This window comes from Canis lupus, chromosome 3 (genome assembly GCF_048164855.1).
Source record: "Canis lupus baileyi chromosome 3, mCanLup2.hap1, whole genome shotgun sequence".
In the NCBI taxonomy this organism is placed as follows: domain Eukaryota; kingdom Metazoa; phylum Chordata; class Mammalia; order Carnivora; family Canidae; genus Canis; species Canis lupus.
Genome location: NC_132840.1, coordinates 67,520,085 through 67,547,181, shown reverse-complemented (window position 1 = coordinate 67,547,181; position 27,097 = coordinate 67,520,085). Strand labels below are relative to the sequence as shown.

Genomic DNA, 27,097 nt, shown 5'->3' with positions numbered 1-27,097 from the left:
TAAACTTCTTCCAGCCAATGGAGATGATAAATCTGTGGCATGTATATTACCACTCCTGCAACCCATGCCATGATGGACATCGCTAATGAATCACAATATTCTTATTTGGATTTGCAGATGACCTCAAAGTTCTGTGCACACAGTACCAGAGATAGCCATTAGAATAGTTCCAAGTTGGTACTCAAAAATAAATCAATTCCACCACAATTGAGGATTGGCCCAGAGGGAGCCATCCATGAGCTTTAGAGCCCTTGTAATTCTTTAAAGCTTCCCATGTGGCCTTGAAAAGGAGGAGGGGGGTTTAATGAGCTATATATTTTTTTGCTGTGATTAAAAGTGATCAATACAATTAAAAAGCCTCCAAATAGGGATCCCTGGGTGGCGCAGCGGTTTGGCGCCTGCCTTTGGCCCAGGGCACGATCCTGGAGATCCGGGATCGAATCCCACGTCGGGCTCCCAGTGCATGGAGCCTGCTTCTCCCTCTGCTTGTGTCTCTGCCTCTCTCTCTCACTGTGTGCCTATCATGAATAAATAAAAATTAAAAAAAAAAAGCCTCCAAATATATTAGTACTGTATCTATTAGTGTATAATAACCAAATTAGATCTTCCTAATCTGCATTTTGAAATTTTCTAGGAGTATGTACTATTTTTGTTTAAAATTAACCTTCTTGAGAGAGCTATAGATTCACATGCTATTAAGTGGAGAGACTCTGTGTACCTTTACCTAGTTTTCACCAATGGTAACCGTTTGCAAGACGATACTATAATATACAATATAATATTACAAACGGATATTGACATGATGCAGTTGGGATACAGAACATTTCCATGTTCCTTTCTATGGCCATACCCTTCCCCCAAACCCTTCCTCAACCCCCTGGCAACCACTAAACTGTTGTTCCCCACTTCTGTAATTTTGCCATCTCAAGAATGTTGTAAATGGAATCCTATTGTAGGCCACCTTTTGGGATTGGCTTTTTTTTCACTGAGCGTAGTTCTCTGGAGATTCATCTAGATTTTTACATGAAGCAGTACTTTGTTCCTTATTACCATTAAGTAGTATTCCATGGTATGGATATGTCACAATTCGTTTAACCATTTACGTATTGAAGAAAGACAACTGGGTTGTTTCTAGTTTTAAGGATTATAAATAAAACTGCTATAAACATGCATATACATAATGTGTGAGTATAAAGTTTTATTTCTCTGGGATAAATGCCTAAAAGAGTAATTGCTAGGTTGTATGGTAGATTCATGTTTAGGTTTTTATGAAACTGCCAAACGGTTTTATGGAGTGGCTGTACCATTTTATATTGCCACAAGCAATGCATGAATGATCTCCTTTCTCCATGTGTCTGCCAGACTTTCAGGTTCTTGAGTCCTAGTTTTTTGTTTGTTTGTTTGTTTTGTTTTTCTTTCAGCACTGGAAAAATGTTGTGCTTCTTCCTGGTTTTGTGGCTTCTAATGAGAAATCTGCTGTGATTCACATTTTTAACTCTATATCTAAGTTATCATTTTTTTTTTTTTTTCTGGCTGCTTTCAAGACTTTTTTCTTGGCTTTTAGTTCTTGGAAGTTTAATTATATGTTTTGGTGTGGATTTTTAAAAAATTTATTTATCCTGTTTGGGACTCATTTAGTTCCTTGAATCTGTAGGTTTACTTCTTTCCAAACGTGGGGAGTTTTCAGCCATTATTTCTTTGACTACTTTTACAGCATGCCCCTTTTTGTCTTCTCCTTCTGAGAGTGAAGACTTAAATGCTAGATCATTTGCTATAGTATCATAGGTGCCTATGGCTCTATACATCCATTTGTCCTTTTTATACTCTGCTATTCAGATGTGGTAATTTCTATCATTCTATCTACAAATCCAGTGACTTTCCCCATCTCTGTCCCTTCCATTTTTCTATTGAGCTTATCTAGTGAGCTTTTTATTTTACTTTTGTATTTTTTCAGTTCTAAAATCTTTATTTGATCCTTTGTCTTCTTTCTTCTGTGACTTTATAGTTGTTGTTTTTTTTTTTTGCTGAGATTTTCCATTTTCAAAATTTGTTTCAAACATGTTCATAATTGTTTGTTAAAGCATTTTTGTGATGGCTTCTTTAAATTTTTTTCCCTGTAATTCTAACATCTTTGTCATATTGGTGTGTTGGGATCTGTTTATTGTCTTTTTTCACTGTTTTTAAAAAATCTTTCTGGTTCTTATTATGATAAATGGTTTTTTTGCCTGAAACTTGTACATTTTGTGACATTAGAAGACTTGGGATCTTATTTAAACTTTGTTCTAGCTGATTTCCTTTGAACCACCATTACAGTGGTGAGGGTGGTGGGGAGTACAGGTGCTGCTTTGTTTCTGCCAGGCTCCCTGCTACCTAAAGAAGGGGTTCCTCACACCTGCTGGGCAGGTAGGGGAGTTCAAGCTCCTCATGTGGCTTACAGGAACACTTTACTTAGGGTGGCCTTATTACTGAAAGGCTGTAGTAAAAGTCCTGACTCTGCCCTGGGTCTTTGCTGATACCACTGGAGCGGGGAGGTGGTGGTGAGGGAACTCAGTACTATGCTATGTTGATAATGTCCAGATTCCCCATGGGGTCTTCCCTGACACTGCAGAGAGGAGTGGGGTTTGTTACTGCCCTGTGGGGATGAAAAGATGAAGATTCCCAGCTCTGTGCATGGTCTTCTCTCATAACATCCCAGGAGGAGGTTGGGGTGCCTGGCAAGGTGGAAGTTTAGACTTCTCACTCAACTTTTGCTGATGTGGGTAGGGCCATTTTGTTGTTGTTGTTGTTGTTGTTTTTCCTGTGATGTTTGGCTATAGTAAAGCAGTTGATGTCTAAATGTGTTTTGTCTTGCTGGGCTGCCTTTTTTTTTTTTTTAAGACTTATTGATTTGAGAGATGGAAAGGGGAAGGGCAGAGGGAAAGAATCTGAAGCAGATTTCCTGCTGGGCATGGAGCCCTATGCGGCGCTCAATCTCACAACCCTGAGATCATGATCTGAGTCAAAATCAAAAGTTGGTTGCTTAACTGACGGAACCACCCAGCTCCCCCTATGCTGTTCCTTTTTCTTAGTCCTTTGGCTAGAGAGATCATGCTTTGGGGGAGCTTTTTGGTTCTGTGCCCATCGGTGTTTATGGATTGCTGTTTTTTTCGTTTCCACGTCAGGAATACGTGAGGGAATAAGAGAATCTGTGGAGTTTATCATCACTTCCTGCCTCAGGTTTTGAGGTTCTTGGCTGGTCTATTTTCTTAGTTATGCCTTTCAGAGTCTTCTTATTTTTACACATAATGTCCAAGAATTTTATTTCTACTTGGTGGAAGGAGTAGGGAAAGGTATGTCTACTCCATTTGCCTGGAAGAAAAAACTGTGTAGCACTTTTGAAATTAAAAAAAAATAATTCTTAAAACACTTAAGTATTATGTTTTTTTGGAAAGGGCTCTTTTTGTGAATAGTTGGTAAAATATGGCTTTTATATCTACTGAAGTTTCCTTATCCTTTTTCTGACAAGTGGGCTGTGTATGTGTGTGTGTGTATACATAAGTTAATTCCTTGAAGATAACTAGAAGCTGAACACTTCTAAACAGAAACAGCAATAATTGCACAAAATACAGCCTGAAAGAGATCATGATCCCTGCCTTGTAATCTGTGGCATTTCCATTAAAAAGCATGTGCTTACCCAAAGCCTGCACTGTTGGTATATTAATAATGGAATCAGAAGGAAGGCTCAAGAAGTCAGCCAAGGAGCTAATAGGATCATGTTTTGGCAGGTGCCTCCCTCAGCCAAGAATGAGGAATACAGAAGAAAGATCTTTAAGTTCTGCATGATTTTTTCTTTGCCACTCTCTGAGGCCCTGGACTCTTGGCCTAATGACTCTAAACAGTCTTGTGTATATGGCTTAGTTAATCTTCCCTCTGCTTTTTTGGGAAATGCATCTCATAATTTATGTGGATAGCTAAAGTTCTCGAGGAGACATATTCAGTTTTTATCATAGCTAAGTATTACTTTCTTCTCAAAGTACTGGTGAAGTCTTTAATCTTATGAAGTTACTCTGATTTGGGGGATGTGTTTTGTTTATGAAGAGACCGGAGAACAGGTGTATCACAGTCCATCCTTAGGGGGACTGCATTTTATTAGCATCTGTGCTAGGAAGGCAGCAGAGAATTTTAATCGAGCTAGTAACTAGTGAAACAGTTTTAAGGTTGACAAATTTGGTACTTACTTTGTCTGATGGCTGGTGTTTTAAACTGAGTCTTTTTGTTTGTTTGTTTGTAAAACTGAGTCATTATTTAAGATGACTGAGTGACCAACCTCTAGCAGCAAAGAAATGAGGATGCAGTGTTTGTGTAAGATGGTGGTGTAGTGAATTATAACTGAGATCTCCTCATGGCTGGATTTAAAACTCTTTGTTAAGCCTGAATCATCAATCTTTTTGTCTCACAGTTGTCTAATGTTTTTAGTTGTAATTTATTTTCCCTAAAGTAATTGAAAATTAGTATTTTGGATGGATTTAGAGTGAAATCCTCAGGCATATATGGACATTTCATCATTACAACAAAAGATGTATAGTGCCAAAACTTTTGAATATGAGGTGGATGCTGAATTTGCTAATTAGTTATCATTCATCATCCACACACATAATGTTTGTCAAGTTCTCTTGACTAGCCTGTCTTTGTTGCTTTGCTTGAAAGACTCAAAAACAATTGTTATGTAAAAAGAATCCCTTCTGCTACTCATCTTGGAGTGTAATGAAGAGAATTATCCATGTGAGAAGTAGCTTGAATTGCTGGCATTGGATTTGTCTTTTGAGTTGGCTTTTGATTTGAAGTTTGTATTTGAAAATAATATTTTGGGGATCCCTGGGTGGCGCAGCGGTTTGGCGCCTGCCTTTGGCCCAGGGCGCGGTCCTGGATATCCGGGATCGAGTCCCATGTCGGGCTCCCGGTGCTTGGAGCCTGCTTCTCCCTCTGCCTGTGTCTCTGCCTCTCTCTTTCTCTCTCACTGTGTGCCTATCATAAAAAATAATAATAATAATAATAATATTTTGGCTTCCACTGAATTCATAGGATAGGTGTGTCTCTTCTGATCAAACACTCAAACTTGTTTCAGATGACTGAAAGTCACCTCATCTCTCTGAGGTGTTCCAACCAGAACTTCTGCAGTGAATTCTGTGTAGGCCACATGGCTTGTATCTTGTTGCCAGATCTCTAAATTCTCATTCTAGATCACCAAATATTGTGCAAATATATCTACTTTGTGTAACTCAGTAACAGACAATTTCAGATAAGTTAATCAGCCTGAGGGATCCCTGGGTGGCGCAGCGGTTTGGTGCCTGCCTTTGGCCCGGGGCGTGATCCTGGAGACCCTGGATCGAGTCCCATGTCTGGCTCCCTGCATGGAGCCTGCTTCTCCCTCTGCCTGTGTCTCTGCCTCTCTCTCTCTGTGTGACTATCATGAATAAATAAATAAAATCTTTAAAAAAAAAAAAAAGTTAATCAGCCTGATAAATGACAATATATACAAATTTACATTTCTAGAAAGAGGTTGTCAGTATCTCTAATGAATATTTTAATAAAATATGTGGTCTAATGATTTTTTAGTCACCTTAAATCATGTTATCCTCTGTACCAAATATTAACCCCTGTTACGTTATATATCCACCCCCAAGAATATAGTATACATTTATGTGATTTATACATCAATATTATAGGTACTACAAAATTCTCTTATCAACTTTATTAGATATCGTATTTCCAAATTTAACATCTTTTAAACATGCAGACTGAAATGAAATCACCATTTTCTTCCTAGACCTAAAAATAAAGCAGAAAAAGAAACATTATATGTTGTTCTTTTCATAAAAAGACAATCCACAGAATGAGGAAAAATAGTTGCAGAAAAAAGAATTCCTACAAATCAATTATATAGAGAAGCCAATGAAAAATGAGCAAAATACTTGACTGGCACTTCTCAAGAGAAGGCATTCATATGGTGTATACACATAGGAAGGCTGGGTACCTTCAAGGGCCATTAGGAGAGTGCAAGTTAAAACCATGTACCCAGAAGAGTGCATAAAATAAAAAAGATGGAACATACTAAGTTATGATAAAAATGGAGAGCCACCAGAACACTTACCCACTTGTATATACTCAGACAATCACTTGGGAATTCTGGTTGGTAGTATCTGTTAAAGTGGGAAATATTTACCTCTTAGGACCCAAGATTTCCAGTTCTAAGAAATACCTGATTTGGTACAGCCACAGAAAGGTGCATAAGGCTATTTGTAGTAACCCCAAACTGGAAAATACCCACAGGCACATTAGTGGTGGAAAGAATAAATGTTGATATATCCATACAACGGAATGTTTTATAGCAAAGGGAATCCACAAACTATAACCACATGCAACAATATGGATGCACCTCACAAACATGATTCTGAGCAAAATAAATAAACAAGTAATACATAATTTATGATTTCTATGTATGTGAAATTCACGAACAAAAACAGTTTATGATGTCTGAAGTCAAGATAGTAGTTATTCTTGGGGGATAGATGCCTGGATGGAGGGGACATAAGGGGCTTCTGGGAAGCTGGTGAGGTTGTCTTTCTTGATGTTGGTTACATGGAAATGTTCACTTTGGACAACTCATGAGGAGTGCATTTTATGATATGTGCACTTTTAAAAGATGTGTTATATTTTAATGAAGTTTTAAAGGTGATTTTCACATGGATGATAACTTTTCATAAAGTGGACTGGGGTCCAGGGCTGAAGTCAATGTTGTTATTTCTCCAGGTTGCTAGTTTTTGATCTTGATCTTGACATGTAAGGTCACCACTCTGCAAGAGAAAAATGAAGGTATTTGGGGGTTTTCTCTTTGCTAATTTACCCATATACCTTACAAAATATTAGTGTTGGTCATTTGGAACCAAAATATTTGTTGGTTTTTAAAGATACTTTTTTTTTTTTTTTTAAAATAGGCTCCATGCTCAAAGTGAGGCTTAAATCCTAACCCTGAGATCAAGAGTCACATGCTCTACCAACTGAACCAGCCAGGCACTGCTAAAGATATAACATTTTACATGCTAATGATAAAAAACGAACAACCTTTTATACAATAGCAGCAGGTACCATAACAAAAGAAACCCTGGATGAGAAGGCAAGGGGACCCAGTTCTAGTTACTTCTTCTTGCCCTCTTCCAGCTGGGTGAATGGGAGCAAGTCTGAGTCTCAGTTCCTGCTTTCTGGGGTTAATGCTTTACCTACCCCAAAGGTAACTCTGAGATCTAAGATCTACCGTCTCCTGTACTGGGAGAACTCTTAAATACAGTGACTGATGATGTGCTTTTCTTACCACCATTAATTTCCAGTCCTTTGTTCTGCTGACATGTTCAATTACAAATGTGGCTACAAACACACAATAAAATGTTTCAAGGTGCAGAGCAAAGTAAAATCTTAATGCTGTATAGATTGTAAGGGCATCTCACCTTCTCTTGGTCCTCATGCTTATCTCTTGGTTTTCTTGGGATCTGTTGTTCTGCAGTGAGGAGGGTTTTTAGAAAATGTTCCATATTGGTGAAGAGGAGAAGATCCATGTTTCTCTTAATATACTGTGGAGAGCGTGGAGGATAGAGTTAATACCTTTGCTCCCATTTCTTTTAAGTATTCCTGAATCTTCTTAGCCAGACTAGACCAGAGCATAGTACATACAATTCTGCCTTTAAAATAAAAGTGAGACCTCTGCATAGATGGTGGCTGATAGAGGACTAGCATCCAAACTCCACAACTACCTCTGTCTTGGGCAAGTTTTTAACACTTGTAAGCCTTGGTTTTCTCATCTGTAAGTTAGGAATAAAAGTAGTAACTACCTTATAAGGGCATGGGGAAGATTAAACAAGATGATGCACATAAAACTCTCAGCAGAGCAGCTGGCACATGGCAAGTACGTAATAATATCTGCCATGACCTGCCTTGTGTTTACCTCTGGTAGACTGGAATATTTCAGTATATGGCATCAAGGGTCCATACAAACCCATTCGTTTATATGGTAAATACACTTGAAAGCCTACTTATGAGCCTGGCAGGGGGGCTATATCAGGAAACAAAACAGACAAACATCTCTGCCCTCATGGAAGAGAAGTAATAAATAAGCCTAAGTAGGAAAATTGTGTAGTACATTAGGAAGTGATACAGGAGAGAGAAAAGCAGAGCAGGGTAAGGAAAAGCTGAAACGCAGGAGAGTAGAGGGTTGCAAATGGAGATGGGCTAGTGGAAGCAGGCCTCAGGGAGGAGGTGGCACTAGAACAGGAACATGGAGGAGGTAGGGGAGTTAGACATGCTCTAACTCCTTAGACCAGGTTTCTCAACCTCAGCACTACTGACATTCTGGGGTGGCTAAGATTTTTGTCCTATGCATGTGGGCTGTTTAGTGGCATCCCTGGCTTCTATCACTAGTTGACAGTAATAGCCCCTTACTTGGAGCAGGACCATGGAAAATGTCCTGTGGGGGGTAAAATGACTCCTGGTTGAGAACCCCTGCCATTGCAGGCAGAGGGGAGTGCACACTTGGTGTGTCTGAAGAACAGCAAAGAGGAAAGCATGGTTGGAGATGAGTGACCAAGGGGAAGAGTGGCAGGTGAGGAAGACAAGGGGACTTGACTTCCTTAGCTTTGACTCTAAGTGAAATGAGGAGCCCCAGCAGGATTTTGAACAGATCCATTTTCACTTGAAAAGGATCACTCTGACCAATGCGCCTAGAATAGACCAGGAAGGAAGAATAGACTGAGGAGAGGTGAGGTTGGAATAGGGGGGCCAGTTAGTAAGTATTACAGTAACCCAGGTGAGATGACATGCGCTCACACCAGGCTGGTAGCACTGTAGGCAATGAGACGTGGTCACATTATGGATATACTCTGAAAGTAGAGCAACAGGATTTCCTGATGGATTGGTTATGAGGTGTTTGCAACAGAGAGGTTTCAAGGAAAACTTTGGCTTGAGAAACCAGAAGAATATAGTTGCCATTAACTGAGATAGGGAAGGTTTCACATAGAAGAGGTTTGGACAGAAGATGGGTGTGGGTATGTTGAGTTTGAGATGCTTCTTAGACCTGCAGGTGGAGGTGGCTAGTTAAGCAGTTGAGTACATGAGTTCAGTTAGAGAGTTGGGTGGGGCTGGAGATAAAATTTGAGAGTCCTTGACCAACAGATAGGGTTTTAGCTAGAAGATGGGATGAAATCCCCAAGGGGAGCGAATATAGACAGAGAAGAGAAGAAGACAAGACTGGACCCTGGCCCTCCAACATGAAGAGGCCAGGGAGAAAAAGCAGGATCAGCAAGGGAGACTGAGAAGGAACAGCCACACAGGTGGGGGAAAGCCAGAGGACTCTGGTATCCTGGGGCCCAAATACAGACTGTACTGAGGAGGAGAAAGTGAGCAGATATGTCCGATGCTGCTGTCAGATCAGGAGAGAGACCTGAGCATTTTCTGGGGTCTGTGAGGGCTGAAGTGTGACTGAATCTGGTGTCTGGATGTTCACCCCCAATGACCACACAATAAATCTCTGACTTGGTAACTAATGGAGGTCTGATCAGAGACAGGTGTTTATGGAAATACACTGAGGAGTTAGGAGATCTAGAATCTGATCTCAGATCTGCCACTACAAATAGCTTCATAATTTGGGGGCAATAGCTTATTCTTTTTTTAAATACAAAATGTGACTAAAAATATGTATGCTACCAAAAAAAAAAAAAAGTATGCTCTCTACTGCAGGATTGCTGGCTGGATCAAATGAGACAATATATACATAAAAGTGCTTTGAAATTTATAGTTTTATATAAATGTTTAGAGAAAAGATGCTCTTGTTTATAACTCAAGAATGACTTGCTCTTTAATGGAGGATGACAATTTTAAGATCACAGATATTTTTAATAGTTAAAAAGCTGGATGATAGTATTCTTGTAAAAGTGCTTTAAATCGGGGGCACCTGGGTGGCTCAGTGGCTCAGCATGCCTTCGGGTCAGGTCATGACCCTGAGGTCATGGGATCAAGTCCCGCATGGGGCTCCCCCGTAGGGAGCCTGCTTTTCCCTCTGCTGGTGTCTCTGCCTCTCTCTGTGTCTCTCATGAATAAATAAATAAAAATATTTTTTAAAAAGTGCGTTAAATAGCATAATATTAAGAATATCATTGTCAGACCTGCACAGAAAACAGCACACTGCAGCTCAGTAAATAGGCTACCAACTTGGCATCTAAATTTAGTCACTGAGTCACCGTGAGTTTTATAGATGGAATTCTGTAAATTGATAATATGTTAGCAGGTCACGAGTTAACAAACCACGGAACCACGTTTGCAATCCTTGTAACTCAAAGAACCAATACACTCGGTCTGCCTTGTAGAATACAGGATTAAAAAAATATCTCATCAGAGGTGGTTTGAGAAGCAGGCTGAGTGTCAAGGCAGTGGGTCACCTGGGGAGGCCAGAAATATCTGAATATGGCAGACCCAGACATTTACTCTAGGAAGAAGTCAATTTTGAACTGACATGTGCCGTACCAGTTAAAGTTAGTTACCTCTTCTGATGACTCTGGTTCCAAGTGAGACTCACACTTCCTCTCAAGGAGTTTAGAGAGAAGATCCCTTCCTCCTTCAGAGATGGGCTGCTCTCCCAGCAAAGCAGCGCTTATGCTTTGGTCAAGCTTACCATCCCAGGAAATTGCTGACATTCGCAGTGTGGTAGCAAATGCTTCCCTGATATAAGACTGCAAGGCCTGGTCAAGGAAAAGGCAAGGGGGCCGTGTCAGTTCCATCCTACACAACTGCTAGTACAACTTCAAAATAGTACCTCAAAGAAAAATGGGGCTTGATGCTGATCATCTTCACTTGCCCTGACCATGGGTGAGGACTGTCACTCACCATTCTGGTGAGGCTCATGTAGCGTCAAGGAAGTAACCACAGAAAGCCATGAGGCCATTCTCGTAGGAAGACCACTTCTCTCTGAATTCCTACAGAGTGCTGCATGCATTTTGTTATATGCTGCCACGGGAAATTTGATCAGGAAAACTTCTTCCTGGCCAGGTAGTAGGAACCAGAGGCCAACAATGGGACCTAAGTAGCTTTGAAATGTTGCACAGCTTAAAGAATTTATTATTCTGGGGGAGAAGCAAAAGGCCCTGTGCATTTTATAAGTACCTTGTAAAATGACCTCAGAAAGGCAGGGTTTGAGTCCTGGTGGAAGTCCTTGGTGGCCACGTGGGCCAGGCAGTGGATCAGCAGCAGAATGAAACTTCCCACAGATGCCAAAGACTCTCTCCCAACAAACAGTGTGTTTTCAGCTCTCTGAGTAAAGGAGATACCCAAACACAGAAATGTCAACCTCAGGGAATGTTTCCACTACCTCTTTCTTTTCCTCACTTTATATGGTCTAAAATAACTTTTGGAATCATAAAGTCAGAGTCTCCCTGGGGTTAATGGAAATTTACTGAAGGAAAGATTCAGAGGTAGAGGGGAAAACTATCGCTTCAGTTCAGCTCCCTGAATAAATCACGTTCCCCATTTTTTGTTAACCCCATGGTACAGAAAATAAACTATTAGAAATTCAGAGTGAGGTTTCTCCGGCATCTCTGTTTTTTAAATCAATGTCCTCCAATCACTGTTTCCTTCAGCAGTGGTTCTCAAACTCTATCTGTGGATAAGAATCACAAGGGAGTGATTTTATCCTTGTTTTAGGGAAAACCCTGGTAAAACTTCCTATCACGCTCCCCAGGTGGTTGACCCACGAGGTCCATGAACCACAGTTTGAGAATTGGTGCCTTATAAGGCTCTCTGACTTTATCTTTCACGCCTTTATTCATGACAGACACACAGAAAGAGAGGCAGAGACATAAGCAGAGGGAGAAACAGGCTCCCGCAAGGAGTGCAATGTGGAACACCCTCTCAGACCCCGGGATCATGCCCTGAGCCGAAGGCAGATACTGAACCACTGAACCACTCAGGTGTCCCCATCCTATCTTGTCTAATTGATTTGAAATAACTCCCTTGTTCAGGCAATAGGTTGGTATGGAAAAGCATTAAGGATTTGGAGTCACAGACTCTGAGATCTGTCCCTGGAATGAGCTCTGGGTGGCAGCACAGAATGGTGACTAAAAAATGAGTTTGGTGTTTAAATACACCTGAACTTGAGTTTAAGCTCTTGCTAATACTGTGATCTTGGGAAAGTCAGTTGGCTTCAATAGGCCTCCATCTCCTAATTCGTAAAATGGGTGCAAGAGCACCCACCCTCTAGGGTTGGGTTGTTATAAGCTATAAATGACATAATGTGTGTAAGGCGCATGGCCAAGTGCCTGACACACAGTACTCAATGTGTCCTGAGTTAGCTTTCCCAACATTAAAATGGGATGAAATTAATAGACTTAATGAATTTAAATCTACTTAATAGATTGCTTTGATGATTAAGTGAAAGAAAACCTGGAGGGTACAATGTACGAGTAATTCTTGGTCTTATTAACCCCTAACAACCAACTAGTCAAGTGTGAACCATTTCTTAGTCCTCTAGCATTGGTTGGCAGTGCCCATCTCAAATCACTGTTTACCAATGAACTGCTGACAGCATTTAAGGTCTGTATACACTGGCTTCAGGCTACCACCAAGGCACTGCCAGTCCTACACATTTGAGGGACTGGAGGAACAGGAACAATGCCAATCCCTTTCTGTAGAAAGATGCTGACTACAGGATTTGCCGAAGCTGGAACCATGATTCTTATGGGAAACACCAGTCTGGAACCATCGACTTTGATGACAGAGATTCATTAATGGGCACAAAGCCATTATGATTCTCTGGGCACAAGCAGGGACATATTCATTTCACTAATTAGAGAAAGCTTTTACATGGTGACATTTATTATTCCTTACTAAATGACTTATTACCAAGGGAGATAAAGTATGTCAGGACTTGAGAGACAAAGATGTTTTATAACATTTGTTCTTTTTGCTTCTATCTCTTTGGATCCTAGAATTTTATAAACTCTCATCTGGGGCTGAATTTGCAGCACCTGATAGAAGAAGGAGCCTTGGAAGGCATTGTCTGAGGCTTCCATGGCAGGAAGACAAGAAGCAATCTGCAGGGTGATTTCAGGAGCCTGAAAAGAATAAGAAACAAATAAAACCAAAACCAAAACCCATCGTCTTGCTAAAAAAAATTCTCATGTGGCTCAGCTACATAGCACCAACCAAATTAATGGCAAGTAAATGCATTGGAACATCAGTTTAAATTGTAACAGGATATGGAGATTCAGCACACACTATAGGGAAGTGGAAAGAGGATTTATGTGGTTGAGATTTATGCTAATTACAAGAAGTAATTTATTGCTTTTCTAAATAGAATGTGGCAGTCAGGCAAGGGGGCTCTCGAGCACGATGCCTGGGTCCTCGCCTCGCTCTACCCTTTTGGTCGTGGAATTTTGGGTAAGTTAACTCCATCTTGCTTTTATTTATTTTTATTTTTTTAAAGGAGTGATTTGAGGGAAACTTTTTTTTTTTTAAAGATTTTATTTATTTATTCATGAGAGACACAGAGAGAGAGGCAGAGACAGAGGCAGAGGGAGAAGTTGGCTCCCTGTGGGGAGCCTGATGCAGGACTCAGGACTCAGATCCTGGGATCACAGGATCATGCCCTGAGTGGAAGGCAATGCTCAACTGCTGAGCAGCCCAGGCATCCCCAATATCGCTTTTAAAATGAGAAGAAAATAGATATATGAGCCTGGGAAGATGGCAGAGTAGGAAAAGGATCCTAAGCTCATCTCGTCCCATTGATATACATAGCCACATAAGTAACTAACCCCCCAAATGACCCAAAGACTGGCAGGACAGATTCTTCACAGTTAATCATAGAGAGGAGGTCACATTGGAAAGGGTAGGAGGGCTGGAGAAATGGTCAGGAACCAAACCCCTGAGGGGGAGTTAACCATACATATCTGTTTGATTGCAGCCCCAGCAAAGGGCTGGAGCAGACATCTGATCTGACTGCTGATCCCGCCTACCAACAAAAACCTCACAAGGGGTAGTATAAGGAGACAGGCCCATAGTTCAGGTCACTGCAACCCTAAGAGAGGGACTGGGGACAAACATCTGGTCTCGGTATAGGCCCCACCAACAAAAGAAAGCCTCTCAGGAGACAACACAGGGAAAATAACTGCCCAAGGCGGTCCTAGACTGGCCTCTTAACAGCTCAGGGACCAAACCCTGCCCACAAAAAGTGGGCCATTACAGCTGCCTGGAGTGAAGGCAAACATGTCTCAGCCACAATATAGGGTACACAATACACACAGGAGACATCCTTGAAGCACCTGGTCTGGTGAACAGTGGACATTGTACTGTAGGGCATTACTGGAACTCTTCTTCATATGGCTGCTACTTTCTTTTTCTTTTTTTCCCCAGTAATATTTCCGTAAGATATAATTTCTTTTCTTCCTTTTTCCCCAAGTGTTTATTTAAATTTCAGTTAGTTAACATACAGTATAGTATTAGTTTTAGGTGTAGAATTTAGTAATTCATCACTTACATAAACACCCGGTACTCATCACAAATGCCCTCTTCCTTAATGCTCATCACCTATTTCACCATCCTCCAGCCACCTCCCCTCCAGTAACCATCAGTTTGTTCTCCATTGTTAAGAGTCTGTTTCTTGATTTGCCTTTCTTTTTTCCCCTATATTCATTTGTTTTGTTTCTTAAAAAAAAAAAAGATTTTATTTATTTATTCATGAGAGACACAGAGAGAGAAAGAGGCAGAGACACAGGCAGAGGGAGAAGCAGGCTCAATGCAGGAAGCCTGACGTGGGACTCGATCCAAGGTCTCCAGCATCATGCCCAGGGCTGAAGGTGGCACTGAAATGCTGAGCCACCCAGGCTGCCCAATTTGTTTGGGCTGCCAATTTGGCTTGCCCAATTCCACATATAAGTGAAATCATATGGTATTTATTTTTCTCTAACTTAATTTGCTTAGCATAATACTCTCTAGCTCCATTCACATCACTGCTAATGGCAAGATTTCAACCTTTTTAATGGCTGAGTAATATCCTATTGTGTGTGTGTGTGTGTGTGTGTGTGTGTGTACACCACATCTTCTTTATCAATTCATTAGTCAATGGACATTTGGGCTCTTTCCATTATTTGGCTATTGTAGGTAGTGCTGTATAAACATTGGCATGCATGTATCTCTTTAAGTTAGTATTCTGGTATCCTTTGGGTAAATACCTAGTAGTGCAATTGCTAGATCCTAGGTAGTTCTATCTTTAACTTATTGAGGAACCTCCATACTGTTTTCTAGAATGGCTGCACCAGTTTATATTCACACCAACAGAGCATGAGGGTTCCCCTTTCTCCAAATCTTCACCAACACCTGTTGTTTGTGTTGTTAATTTTAGCCATTCTCACAGGTGTGAGATGATATCTCATTGTGGTTTTGATTTGCATTTCCCTTATGATGAGTGATGTTGAGCATTTTTCATGTGTCTGTTGGCCATCTGGATGTCATCTTTGGAGAAATGACTGTTCATGTCTTCAGCCTGTTATTTAATTGGATTATTTGGTTGTTGGGTGTTGAATTTTATAAGTTCTTTATATATTTTTGATACTAATCCTTTATCAGATATGTCATTTGCAAATATCTTCTATTCCATAGTTTGTGTTTTAGTTTTGTTGATTGTTTCCTTCACTGTGCAGAAGATTTTTATTTTGATGAAGTCCCAATAGTTTATTTTTGCTTTTGTTTCCCTTGCCTCAGTTAGTATGGCTGATGTCAAAGAGGTTGCTGCCTGTGTTCTCCTCAAGGATTTTGATGGTTTCCCACCTCATATTTGGATATTTCATCCATTTTGAATTTATATTTGTGAATGGTGTAAGGAAGTGGTTCAGTTTCATTCTTTTGCATTGCTGTTGTCTGGCTTTCTGAACATCATTTGTTGAAGAAGCTGTCCTTTTTCCACTGGACATTCTTTCCTGCTCTGTCATAGATTAATTGACCACATGGTTGTGGGTTTATTTCTGGGATTTCCCTTCTGTTCCATTGATCTATGCACCTATTTTTGTGCCAGTACCAACTTATTTTGATCACTACAGCTTTGTAATTTAACTTGTAGTTTGGAATTATGATGCCTCTAGCTTTGCTTTTCTTTTTCAGGATTTCTCTGGCTATTTGGGGACTTTTGTGGCCCATAAAAATTTTAGGATTAGATGTTCTAGCTTTGTGAAAAATGCTGGTGATATTTTGATAGGGATTGCATTAATTAATACCCACCCACTACTCTCCAGAGCAGGAGACTTAGCTGACCTTCCTAATACATAGAAAGAAACACAGATTTAGACAAAATGAGGAGACAGAGGAATATGTCCCAAATGAAAGAATAGGACAAAATCACAGCAAAGAGCTCAATGAAATGAAGAAAAGCAACATGTCTGATAGAGAATTCAAAGTCCATAAAGATACTTACTGGACTTGAGAAAGGAGGAGTGGATCTCAGTGAGATCTTCAACAAAGAGATAGAAAGTATAAAAAAGAACTAATCAGAGATGAAGAACTCAATAGCTGAAATTAAAAATACACTGGAGGGAATTAACAGCAGATTAGAGGATACAAAAGAATAGTCAGTGAGCTGGAAGACAGAGTAATGAAAGCAACCAAGCTGAACAAGAATTTTTTTTAAAGGAATAATAAACAATGAGAATAGGTTAAAGGATCTCAGTGACACCATCACATGTAATAACATTCCCACTACATGGATCCCAGAAGGAGAAGAGAATGAACAGGAGGCAGAAAACTTAGAAGAAATGACAGCTGAAAACTTTCCTAATCTGTGGAAGGAAACAGATACCCAGATCCAGGAGGCACAGAGAGCCCCCAACAAAATCAATCCAGGAAAGTTCACACGAAGACATATAATAATTAAAGTGGCAAGAAGTAGTAATAAACAGAACTTTAAAAGCAGCGAGAGAAAAGAAAACAATTACATACAAGAGAAACCTCATAAGGCCATAAACTGATTTTGCAGCAGAACTTTGCTGGCCAGAAGGCAGTGGTGGGATATATTCAAAGCCCTGAAAGGAAAAAACTTGCAACGAAGAATACTCTATCCAGTAAGACTATAATTCAGAATAGAAGGAAAGATAAAGAGTTTCCCAGAAAAACAAACGTAAAAGGAGTTCATTACCACTAAACCAGCCTTATGAGAAACATTAAAGGTAATTCTTTAAGTGGAAAGAAAAGGTGGAAAGAATTCTTTATTACACTGTAATCAGGTGTAATAAAATTAGGAAAGGAAAAAATTTCATACGTAAATAGAAACATAATAAAAGTAGATTAATCACTTATAAAATGGTATAGAATGTTTTTTGTTATTTTTTAATTTTAGAATTTAAATCATAAAAGCTAAATAACATGTTGCTAAACAATAAATGGGTCAACCAACACATCAAAGAAGAAATAAAAAATATATAGAGACAAATAAAAATGAAAGCACAATGGTCCCAAATCTTTGGGATGCAGCAAAAGCTGTTGTAAGAGGGAAGATTATAATAATACAGGCCTGGGGATCTCTGGGTGGCCCGGTGGTTTGGCACCTGCCTTTGGCCTAGGGCGCGATCCTGGAGTCCTGGGATCGAGTCCCAGGTCAGGCTCCCTACATGGAGCCTGCTTCCTCTGCCTGTGTCTCTGCCTCTCTCTCTCTCTCTCTCTCTGTGTCTATCATGAATAAATAAATAAATAAGTAAATAATCTTTAAAAAAAATACAGGCCTACCACAAGAAGCAAGAAGAATCTCAAGTAAACAACCTAACTTTATAACTAAAGGAACATGTAAAAGAAGAGCAAACAAAGCTCGAAGCTGGGAGAAATAAGGAAATAATAAATATTAGGATAGAAATAAATGAAATAGGGACTAAACAAGATCAATTAGAACAGAGCAATGAAACCAGGAGCTGGTTCTTTGAAAAGATAAACAAAATTGATAAACCTTTAGCCAGACTGAGAGAGAAGAAAGAGACAGAGAGAGTGGACTCAAATATATAAAATCAGAAATGAAGGAGAAATAACCACCAATATCACAGAAATACAAAGGATTATAAAAGAATATTATGAAAAAATATATGCCCACAAATTGGACAATCAGAAGAAATGGATAGATTCCTAGAGACATATAACTTTCCAAAACTGAATCAGGAAGAAATAGAAAATTTTGACAGACTGATTACTAGCAATAAAATTGAATCAGTAATTAAAAAAAACAAAACAAAAACAAACTCCCAACAAAGGTCCAAGACCAGATGGCTTCACAGGTGAATTCTACCGAACATTTAAATAAGAGTTAATATCTATTCTCAGACTATTCCAAAAGGTAGATGAGAAAGGAAAGCTTCCAAATTCAGTCTATGAGGCCAGCATTATCCTGATACCAATATCAGATAAAGACACTACAAAACCTCCCTACAAAACTATATGCCAATACTCTGATGAACATAGATGCAAAAATTCTCAACAAAATATTCGCAAACTGAATCCAATGATACATTAAAAAAAATCACTCACCATGATCAAGTGGGATTTATTCCAGGGATGCAACTGTGGTTCAATATTCACAAATCTATGAACATGATAGATCATATTAACAAAAGAAAGAATAAAAACTATATGATCATCTCAATAGTTGCAGAAAAAGCATTTGGCAAAGTACAACATTCATTCATGATAAATCCTCAACAAAGTAGGCTAGAGGGAATATAATAAAGGCCATATAGGAAAAACCCACAGCTAACATCATCAAATGGTGTTAAAACTGGGAACTTTTCCTGTAAGATCAGGAACTAGACAAGTATGTCTTCTCTCACCACTTTTATTCAACATAGCACTGGAAATCCTAGCCACAGCAACCAGACAAAAGAAGTAAAAGGCATCCCAATTGGTAAGGAAGAAGTAAAACTATTTACAGGTGTCATGTTTCTATATATGGAAAACCCTAAAGACACCACCAAAAAACTACTAGAACTGATAAATGAATTCAGTAAAGTCACAGAATACAAAATTAATGTACAGAAATGTGTTGCATTTCTAATAATTAAGTAACAGAAAGAGAAATTAAGAAAACAGTCCCATTTACAATTGTACCAAAAATAGTAAAATACTTAGGATAAACTTAACCAACAAGGTGAAAGACTTGTACTCTGAAAACTAAAAAACACTGATGAAGGAAAATTGAAGATGACACAAACAAATGGAAAGATAGTCCATGCTCATGGATTAGAACGATTATTTTTAAAATGTCCATACCACCCAAAGCAATCTACAAATTTAATGCAATTCTTGTCAAAATACCAATAGTATTTTTCACAGAGCGACCACAAATAATTCTAAAATGTCAATGGGACCATAAGAAACTTCAAATAGCCAAAGCAATCTTGAGAAAGAAAAACAATGCTAGAAGTACCACAATTCCAGATTTCAAGATATACTATAAAGCTATAATAATCAAAATAGTATGGTACTGACACAAAAAGAGACACATACATAAATGGAACAGAATAGAGAGCCCAGAAATAAACCAATGCTTTTATGGTCAAGTAATCTATGACAAAAGAGGTAAGAATATACAATGGAAAAAAATATGGTCTCTTCAACAAATGGTGTTGGGAAAACTGGACAACTACATGTATATGAATGAAACTAGACCACTTTCTTGTACCATACATAAAAATAAACTCAAAATGGGCTAAAGATCTAAATGTGAAACCTGAAACCATAAAACTCCTAGTAGAAAACATAGGCAGTAATTTTTTTGATGTTGACTACAGAGACATTTTTCTTGTATGTCTCCTAGGGCAAGGGAAATAAAAGTAAAATCAAACTATTGGGACTATACAGAGTAACTGTGCACTTTTGCACAGTGAGTGAAGGAGTCATCAGCAAACAAAAGGCAACCTACTGAATGGGATAAGATATTTGCAGATGACATATTTGATAAGAGATTAATATTCAAAATATATTAAAAAATTCATTACAACTCAACACCAAAAAACCCCCCAAATAATCTGATTAAAAATGGACAGAGGACATGAATAGATGTTTCTCCAAATAAGACATCCAGATGGCCAGCAAACACATGAAAAGATACTTGACATCACTAATCAGGGAAATACAAATCAAAACCACATCTATCAGAATGGCTAAAATGAAAAAACATAAGAAGTAACAAGTGCTGACAAGGATGTGGAGAAAAAGGAATATTTGTGTACCACTGGTGGGAATGCAAACAAATGAGTAATCGTGGAAAGCAATATGGAGGTTCCTCAAGAAAATAAAAATAGAATTATCACAGGTCCTGTAATTCTACTACTGGATACTTATCCAAAGAAAATAATTTGAGAAAACATATGCACCCTTATGTTTACTGTAGCATTGTTGAAAATAGCCAAGATAATGAAGTAACCCAAGTGTCCATCAACAGATGACTGGATAGAAGAGATGTGGTATGCATATATATAGATATATAATGGAATATTAGTCACAAAAAAGAATGAAATCTTGCCATCTGAGACAACATGGAAAGACCTAGAGAGTATTATGTTAAGTGAAATAAGTCAGGCAAAGAAAGAAAAATACCATATAATTTCACTCATATGTGGAATTTAAGAAACAAATCAAACAAAGAAAAAAAGAGATAAACAAAAAATCCAGAGAACAAACTGGCAATTGCCAGAGGGGGAGGAGGAATGGAGGAAACAGGTAAAGGGGATTGAGAGTACACAAACAAATGGAAAGATAGTCCATTATAGATCATAATGAGCACTGAATAACTTATAGAATTGTTGAATTATTATATTGTGCACTTGAAACTAATATAACACTGTATGTTAATTATACTTGAATAAAAAATGAGAAGAATTAATAGCATCTATGTCATAGAGTTTTGTCAAGATTAAATGAGTCAATTCATGCAAGTTATTAGAACATTTTCTGGCATTTATAAAGCACTTAATGGATTCTACTTACTATCATTTAGAGACTAGACTGTAGATTGGTAAAATAATTTCTATCAGTCCCCTAAAAAGAGAGACTAGTAAATTCCCATTCCAGCTGCTTAATCCTAACATATAACCACCACCTGAAAGACTCCTTCCTGGTCACCCTGGCCTTCTTGGCTGCACAATGACCGCTCCACGGAGAGGTCAGAAATTAGACTTACATGAAGCTCGGGGGTGAGGAGGTGCAGGATGGAGAGGCCGTACTGGTAAACCACAAACTCCCTGGCAGAAAGGTCTGTGGGTTGTACAGTGATAAGCTCTTCCTTCTGTATTATCTGAGGTTTTGGGTCTTCCTGCAAAGAGCTTTTTGGGGCTTTTGAGATCAAGAGAAAACAGTAACGATTTCACTAACTTTTCTGTCCGGTAATGATTTTTAATAAAAGCAAAAACACAATTCAGCTTAGGAAAAACCTATTTGTTTTGATTGATCCATCCAGCCATGCCCTATGCGCGTGTGCGTGCGCACACGCACACACACACACACACACACACATTGTGCCTCAGATGCTCCCGCCTGTTTTCATGGAAAAGTAAGTGAACCTCATTCAATAGGATTAGAGGTACCAGAACAAAAAAAAAAAAAAAAATGAGGATCTGGAAAAGATGGCAATCAATTTTCTTCTATTTTATGGGGTTGCTTGGAATACTAAAGGTAATATGTTCAGAACTGTGTCTGGCAAACAGTGAGTACTTGGTATATGTTAGCGGGATTAACATCATAATCTTACTTTCTCACAGAAGGAGGCCTTGGGTCTTTAATAAATATTTCATATTATCTTTTTATTCTTGATAAGACAATGAAAAAAAGCTTGGGTAGCACGGTATAGGAAACAAAGCTGAACTAGCAGCTGGAAGACCTGAGCTCTGGTCCCGGTTCTGGGAGACCCTGGGAAAGACACTTAACCTCTTCAAGCATCAGTTCTCTTATCTATAAAAAAGTAAGTTAATAATCTTTTGCTATCTTACAGAATTAGAGTTTGGGTGACCAGGTGTAAACAAGGCATTGCATATAAAATTGCTTTCCATATTATACAGTCAATACCATTGTGAGACAATGGAAGTTGAAGTGGTGAGAACCCACAATATTTCTGCCCACAATCTTCTTAGTTTCCTGCAAAGGGAGGTCCAATTAATACTAAGATTGGTCAAGTTCTGGGGTCAGCAAAACTTAGGCTTTGCTAGCCGAGAGGCAAAATTGGGGTTCATATTCAGTGTTCCCATCATCTTGGTAGATGCAGGGTATCACTATCCTGCAGTACCTTCCCTTGTTTCTTTGCAAGAAAGCAATCTGTCCTCTGGGCAACTCACCACAATATGTAGCCTGCACCCCCCTCTCAGTGCTGCATTTATCATGCTGAATAATTTTTCATGAGGGTCAGCGGGTTAAGAGCACAAGCTCTGGGGTTGAATTCCAGCTGAAGTCCTTGTTAGCAACATGATTTTTGACTACTTACTTGACCTATTTAGATGCTTTAGTTTCCTTGCCTATAAAATGAGTAAAAGTATCTACTTTCCTGGGTTGTTGTAAAGATTACATGAGCTAACACATCCAAAGACTGAGAATAGCACACCGACATGCCGCAAAGCACTCCATAAAAATGTTACTCTTCTTTTGACTCCCCCCCCCCCCCCCCCGCCCAATCATTTACAAACATAAAACTATTCTTAGCTTGTGGGCCACATGAAGACAAAAAGAGCTGACTGGAGTTGGCCTGTGGGCCGTAGTTGGCTGACCTCTGGTCAAATTCAAGGATGTTTATGGAATTGTGCTGGCTAGTGGCCTTCATGGTCAACTGAAAGGCATACATTATTTCCTTTTAATCTTCTTCCATTTGGGAGGTAAGTGCATTGAAATAAATCTAAATCTTGAGGGCAAGGCCAGCTACCTTCTCTTTTGACTTCTAATGTCAAGGGGTAGTATTAGTTAAGTGATCTGGAGTCCCCTTTTGGGTCAAGGTCTTCCTATTCTTTGTCTCATCTACCTATCTCTTTGTGTCTCACACTTTTCCATTAATTCCTTGTAACATGTGGATGGCCAAGAAGGGGTAAAATCCCAAGGTTTAGATTCAGTGTTTAGTGGGAAAGCAGAGGGTCTTTAGGATTTCCCCTTTGAAATTGGTCAAGTTATTATTATAGTGAGACTTTGAGTCCTATTTGCTGTTCCTTATACGGAAAAGGCCCTTGGAGATCTTAAGTTGGATGTGGGGAGAAATGGATAATTGGTAGGTCAGGATTCTATCATCCCTAGCCCCGGGTGGGGGGGTGTCACACCACCAAAATCCTTCAGGGTACCATGATACTAGGTCCAGACAGAGATTACAAGGACAGGAGGTTACCTAGCTGGTGATGCACCTGTCCTTGCAATTCAGCTTCCTTCTTGTGGGCTTGGGACCAGATGTCTACTTTCCTCAGGGTAGCAAAGAGTAGTGAGGTCCACATGGTGTCAACTTTATCTGCATCTGAACAGAGGGGAAGAAGATAGTTGTTGGAGTAAGGACCCAGACATAGTATCAGATGGGACAGGTGGCTTGTAGGATGGCCCCCAGGGGTTTAACCGACTAAACCACCCAGACACTCCTAAATGTTTGTTGTTTTGAGCCATAGGATTTTCACATAGTTACACAGCAATATATAACTAATATGTATGGTTTCTTATATTGATCCCACCATGTTTATCCACACCCTTGTGTTATCCCTTCCCCTTGAATGTGGGTTGGATCTAGTAATTCATTTCTAATGAACAGAATATGGTACCAGTAATGAGATCAGGATACAAAAAGGCTGTGGCCTCCTTTCCCCCCGCCCCCTTCTCGCTTATTCTGAAGGAAGCCAGCTACCATATTGTGGGCTATCCCATGAAGTCCACGTGGCAAGGAATTGATGCCTCTGGCCAACAATCACAGGAAAGAATTTTGATTCCCCAGGAAATCTTGAGGTGAGTGCAGCTCTGGCCCGACACCTTGATGTAGTCTGTATGAGTCCCTGAGCCACAGGCCTCCAACTAAGCTGTACCCTGATTCTTGACTCACAGAAACTGTGGAATAATAAATGTTTGTTGTAGTTTTAAACCTTTTACTTTTATTTATTTACTTGAGAGAGACCGCATGTGCAAGCATACAAGTGGGGAGAGCAGTGGAGGCAGAAGGAGAAGTAGGCTCCCCACTGAGCAGGGAGCCCAACTCTGGGCTTGATCCCAGGACCTCAGGATCATGACCGGAGCTGAAGGCAATGCTTAACCGACTGAACCACCCAGACACCCCTAAATGTTTGTTGTTTTAAGCCACAGGATTTTCACATAGTTACACAGAGATATATAACTAATATGTTGGTTTCTCTATGTTCTTCCTAAAGAACCTACCATGGCCACACTCTTGTAGTGCCAGAAACCCTAACTGTAGTATTAGAACTCATCAAAACATCAGCATTAGCATCAGAAGGGGCTGTTGGGCCAATGACCAGCCTCACCTGTTCCCGGCCCCTGGGCCTCCAGGCCTGGGGCATGGCCCTGAGCTCCCATCAGCACTGTAGTGAGGCTCTTCAGGAAGGGGATCAACAGCGGGCAGGCAGCAGCTGGGTCCCAGAGAGAAGTAGTGATCATTCCATAGAATCTGTCTCCAGGGTAATTTTCCAAACATTCAGGGGAGCCTGAGGCAACAATCTAGGATAAGATAATCAGAACTTGGTTCCATGCATGGTTCCCAGCCTGTCCCACGCGGCTGCTTTGGGAGCTTCTCTCTGAAGCTCCCACTAAATCAGACACGCAGATCTCCTTGGCCAAGTGCATGGACGGTACCTGGGTGTGCAAGAGGTGGAGGCGGCTCAGCTCCCGTTGGTACTGCAAGTGACCAAGGGCCTGATCCAGAAAGCTCTGTCTCTTCCTTACCACCTCCTGAAACTCATCAGTGAGATGCTCTAGGTGGTCCTAGAGCACAGGAAATGAAATGCCCAGTTGAAAATGAAGCTCCTTTCTCTCCTTCTGCTTCCTTTGCAGCCCACCCACTGTTCCTTGGGCCGCCCTATTCCTGAATATCACATTGTCCTGAAGAATCACACGTGTTTACACAAGAGGATGTGCTCATTTCACAAGGGGTCCCTTACCAACCTCTGATCCTCACCTTGCTAGAACGGTTCCAGATCCGGGGGCTCTGACTCCTGCTCTTCTGTAGCCACATCTCCTCCTCCTGGCCCCGCAGCCAGCCCACTGCTTGCCTGAGTTTTTCCACTGTCTGTCCTAGACTCTCCAGGACATTCTGCATGGCTAGCATCATCTGTGCCTCCTGCTCCCACTCCTCTCTGTCTGCTGCAAAGGGCAGAGAAAAGAATCACATGACAGCAGCCACCTCTGGGGACAGGGAGAAGAAGAAAAGACAGGGTAGTTTATTGGAGCTGTGAGATCAGAGCCAGGGCCTGGCTGGGGGAGCCTGGGAGGGAAGGAGGGACTCCCCATGGGGCAGCTGTTGGACATGTCCCCACTCTCAGGAGATTTCTGCTCTGGGCCCTGGGCCCAGGGGCTGCTGTCCCACCTTGAGAGAGCAGGCCCCACTCTGGGCTGCTCTGCATGCTCAGGGCTCTGGCTCTCCTCTGGGACTCCCGCAGGCAGCAGGACTCCAGGGCTGCGCGGGCCTCCTCAGCGGCCCTCAGCTGCACAGGGCAGGAAGCACAAAAGAAAGGCCTCAGAGAGGGAGGCCGGAGCTCTGGGCTGCACCGCCTCATGGGGGCCCTGCCTCCTTCTCCTCTACCCTGAGACCCTCAGCGGTGGCCCGAGTCTAGGGCTTGGAGCCAGAACAATCTGGGGCTCAGTCTGTCCTGAGAAGGGTTCCATTTTTGCAGCCAGCGGGGGAGACAAAGGCCCCACGCTGCAGGAAAAAGCTGTGGAGTCTGGGTAAAGGGGTGGGTGGATGCATGAGGAGGTGCCTCTGGGCCTCACCTGCTGCCGGGCATCTCCGCCTGGAATGGAGAGGAGCTCCCAGCTCAGGTGCCCCAGCTGTTCTGCTAGACGCCCCTCTTCCTGCTCCTGGTGGCACCAGTACTGCTCCCGGGCTCTCCGCTCCTGCTCTAGGGTATCCAGCTGCAACATCCAGCATGCTGGGGACTCATACACTTCTCCTCACCGCCTGGGATGTGCCTGAATGTCCCTAGCGCTGCTTCTCCACACATGGGCCTCACTCAGCCTCGGGTGTCCACGGCTGAGCTTGGTGAGGCAGCTGACTTGGTTGTAGGTGGAGAACTAATGACCACGCTCCTTCTTCTAGCTCTCAGCCCCTGTCTCCCTCCTAACGCCTGGCCTCGCTCTGGAGTCACCTGGCACCCTGCTCCCACCTTCCTCCCGGGAGGCCAGGGCAGGCGGGCATGTGGCAGTGGGACATTGTTCTCATCCTCCCCCACATCACCTCTTCATACTCATCTGTGAAACTGTGAGTCGGGGCTAGAATTAAAAATGTCTTGGCTCCTAATGAGAATCTTTTACAACACATCCATCTTTGTTCCTGAAATGAACCGGGCTGAGAATGTATGGGAGGACCCTAAGTCATTTCCATTTTCCTGGAGACCTGCCAAGGGCTGAATTATTGCAATAACCTCCTGACGGGGCTTCCTGCTCTAGGCTGGCCCAGCTCCCATCTCTCCTCTGTACTGCTGCCAGAAGGAACTTTCTAGAATGCTGACTATATATACATATACACACACATAAAAATGTCTGGAAGGAGGTGTGCCCACCCCTTAATAGCGGCTGCATTTGGTGGGAGACTGGGGGCGAGGTGAGTAGTGTCTGGGCAGGGGGCTGCTGATGGCAGATGGGGTGAGAGGAATGGGAGGAGGGACCTTGTGCTTCTTCATTTACATACGTTAAAAAATGTAGGATTATGAGTAATTTATTTTCTTTTTGTATTGTGCCAAATTTTCCAAATTTAAAAAAGTCTTAAAAATATTCATATCTGATCATATCACATGTCTACTTAGAATCCTTCAGTGGCTCTGCATGGCTTTCATGGTAAGCCACATTTCCGGGGCTCAGCCAGGAACAAATCTACCACGTGATTTGT

At 41.0% G+C, this 27,097-nt stretch overlaps 2 protein-coding genes and 1 long non-coding RNA gene across 4 annotated transcripts in view; 2 read left to right on the top strand and 1 right to left on the bottom strand.

Annotated features, from left to right (window-relative positions):
- The window catches only part of BTG4 (BTG anti-proliferation factor 4), a 33,783-nt gene extending 20,578 nt beyond the window's left edge, over positions 1 to 13,205 (top strand). The window contains exon 6 of the mRNA XM_072821929.1: positions 13,002 to 13,205. Within this exon, the coding sequence (XP_072678030.1) occupies positions 13,002 to 13,011 (10 nt within the window). The 3' untranslated portion in view covers positions 13,012 to 13,205. The remainder of the gene's footprint in view (positions 1 to 13,001) is intronic.
- LOC140630937 (uncharacterized) lies at positions 6,441 to 25,460 on the bottom strand. Of its 2 annotated transcripts, XM_072821926.1 has the most exons (10): positions 25,172 to 25,375; positions 24,850 to 24,978; positions 24,522 to 24,714; positions 23,393 to 23,515; positions 21,218 to 21,369; positions 13,041 to 13,127; positions 11,182 to 11,328; positions 10,563 to 10,760; positions 7,482 to 7,604; positions 6,441 to 6,833 (listed from the first exon to the last, which is right to left on the bottom strand). In XM_072821926.1, the coding sequence occupies exons 1-10, from the start codon at positions 25,322 to 25,324 to the stop codon at positions 6,738 to 6,740; spliced, it is 1,401 nt and encodes a 466-aa protein (XP_072678027.1). In that variant the 5' UTR covers positions 25,325 to 25,375; the 3' UTR covers positions 6,441 to 6,737. The 2 variants fall into 2 exon arrangements, with proteins under 2 accessions (XP_072678027.1, XP_072678028.1); XM_072821927.1 differs by lacking the exons at positions 10,563 to 10,760; positions 11,182 to 11,328 and having other exon boundaries at positions 25,172 to 25,460.
- On the top strand, positions 13,260 to 26,861 carry LOC140630939 (uncharacterized). The gene is made up of 4 exons (XR_012028623.1): positions 13,260 to 13,452; positions 21,851 to 21,994; positions 23,882 to 23,991; positions 25,048 to 26,861. It is a non-coding gene; the product is annotated as an uncharacterized lncRNA (long non-coding RNA).
- Positions 26,862 to 27,097: the final 236 nt, after the last annotated feature.

Coding starts and splice junctions, on each gene's coding strand:
- LOC140630937 (XM_072821926.1), bottom strand. CDS start 25,324: ATGATGCTAGCCATGCAGAATGTCCTGGAGAGTCTAGGACAGACAGTG. Junction 21,370..23,392: donor ACAGGTGCATCACCAGCTAG/GTAACCTCCTGT, acceptor TGATCTCAAAAG/CCCCAAAAAGCTCTTTGCAG. Junction 7,605..10,562: donor AACCAGAGTCATCAGAAGAG/GTAACTAACTTT, acceptor CGCTCTCCACAG/TATATTAAGAGAAACATGGA.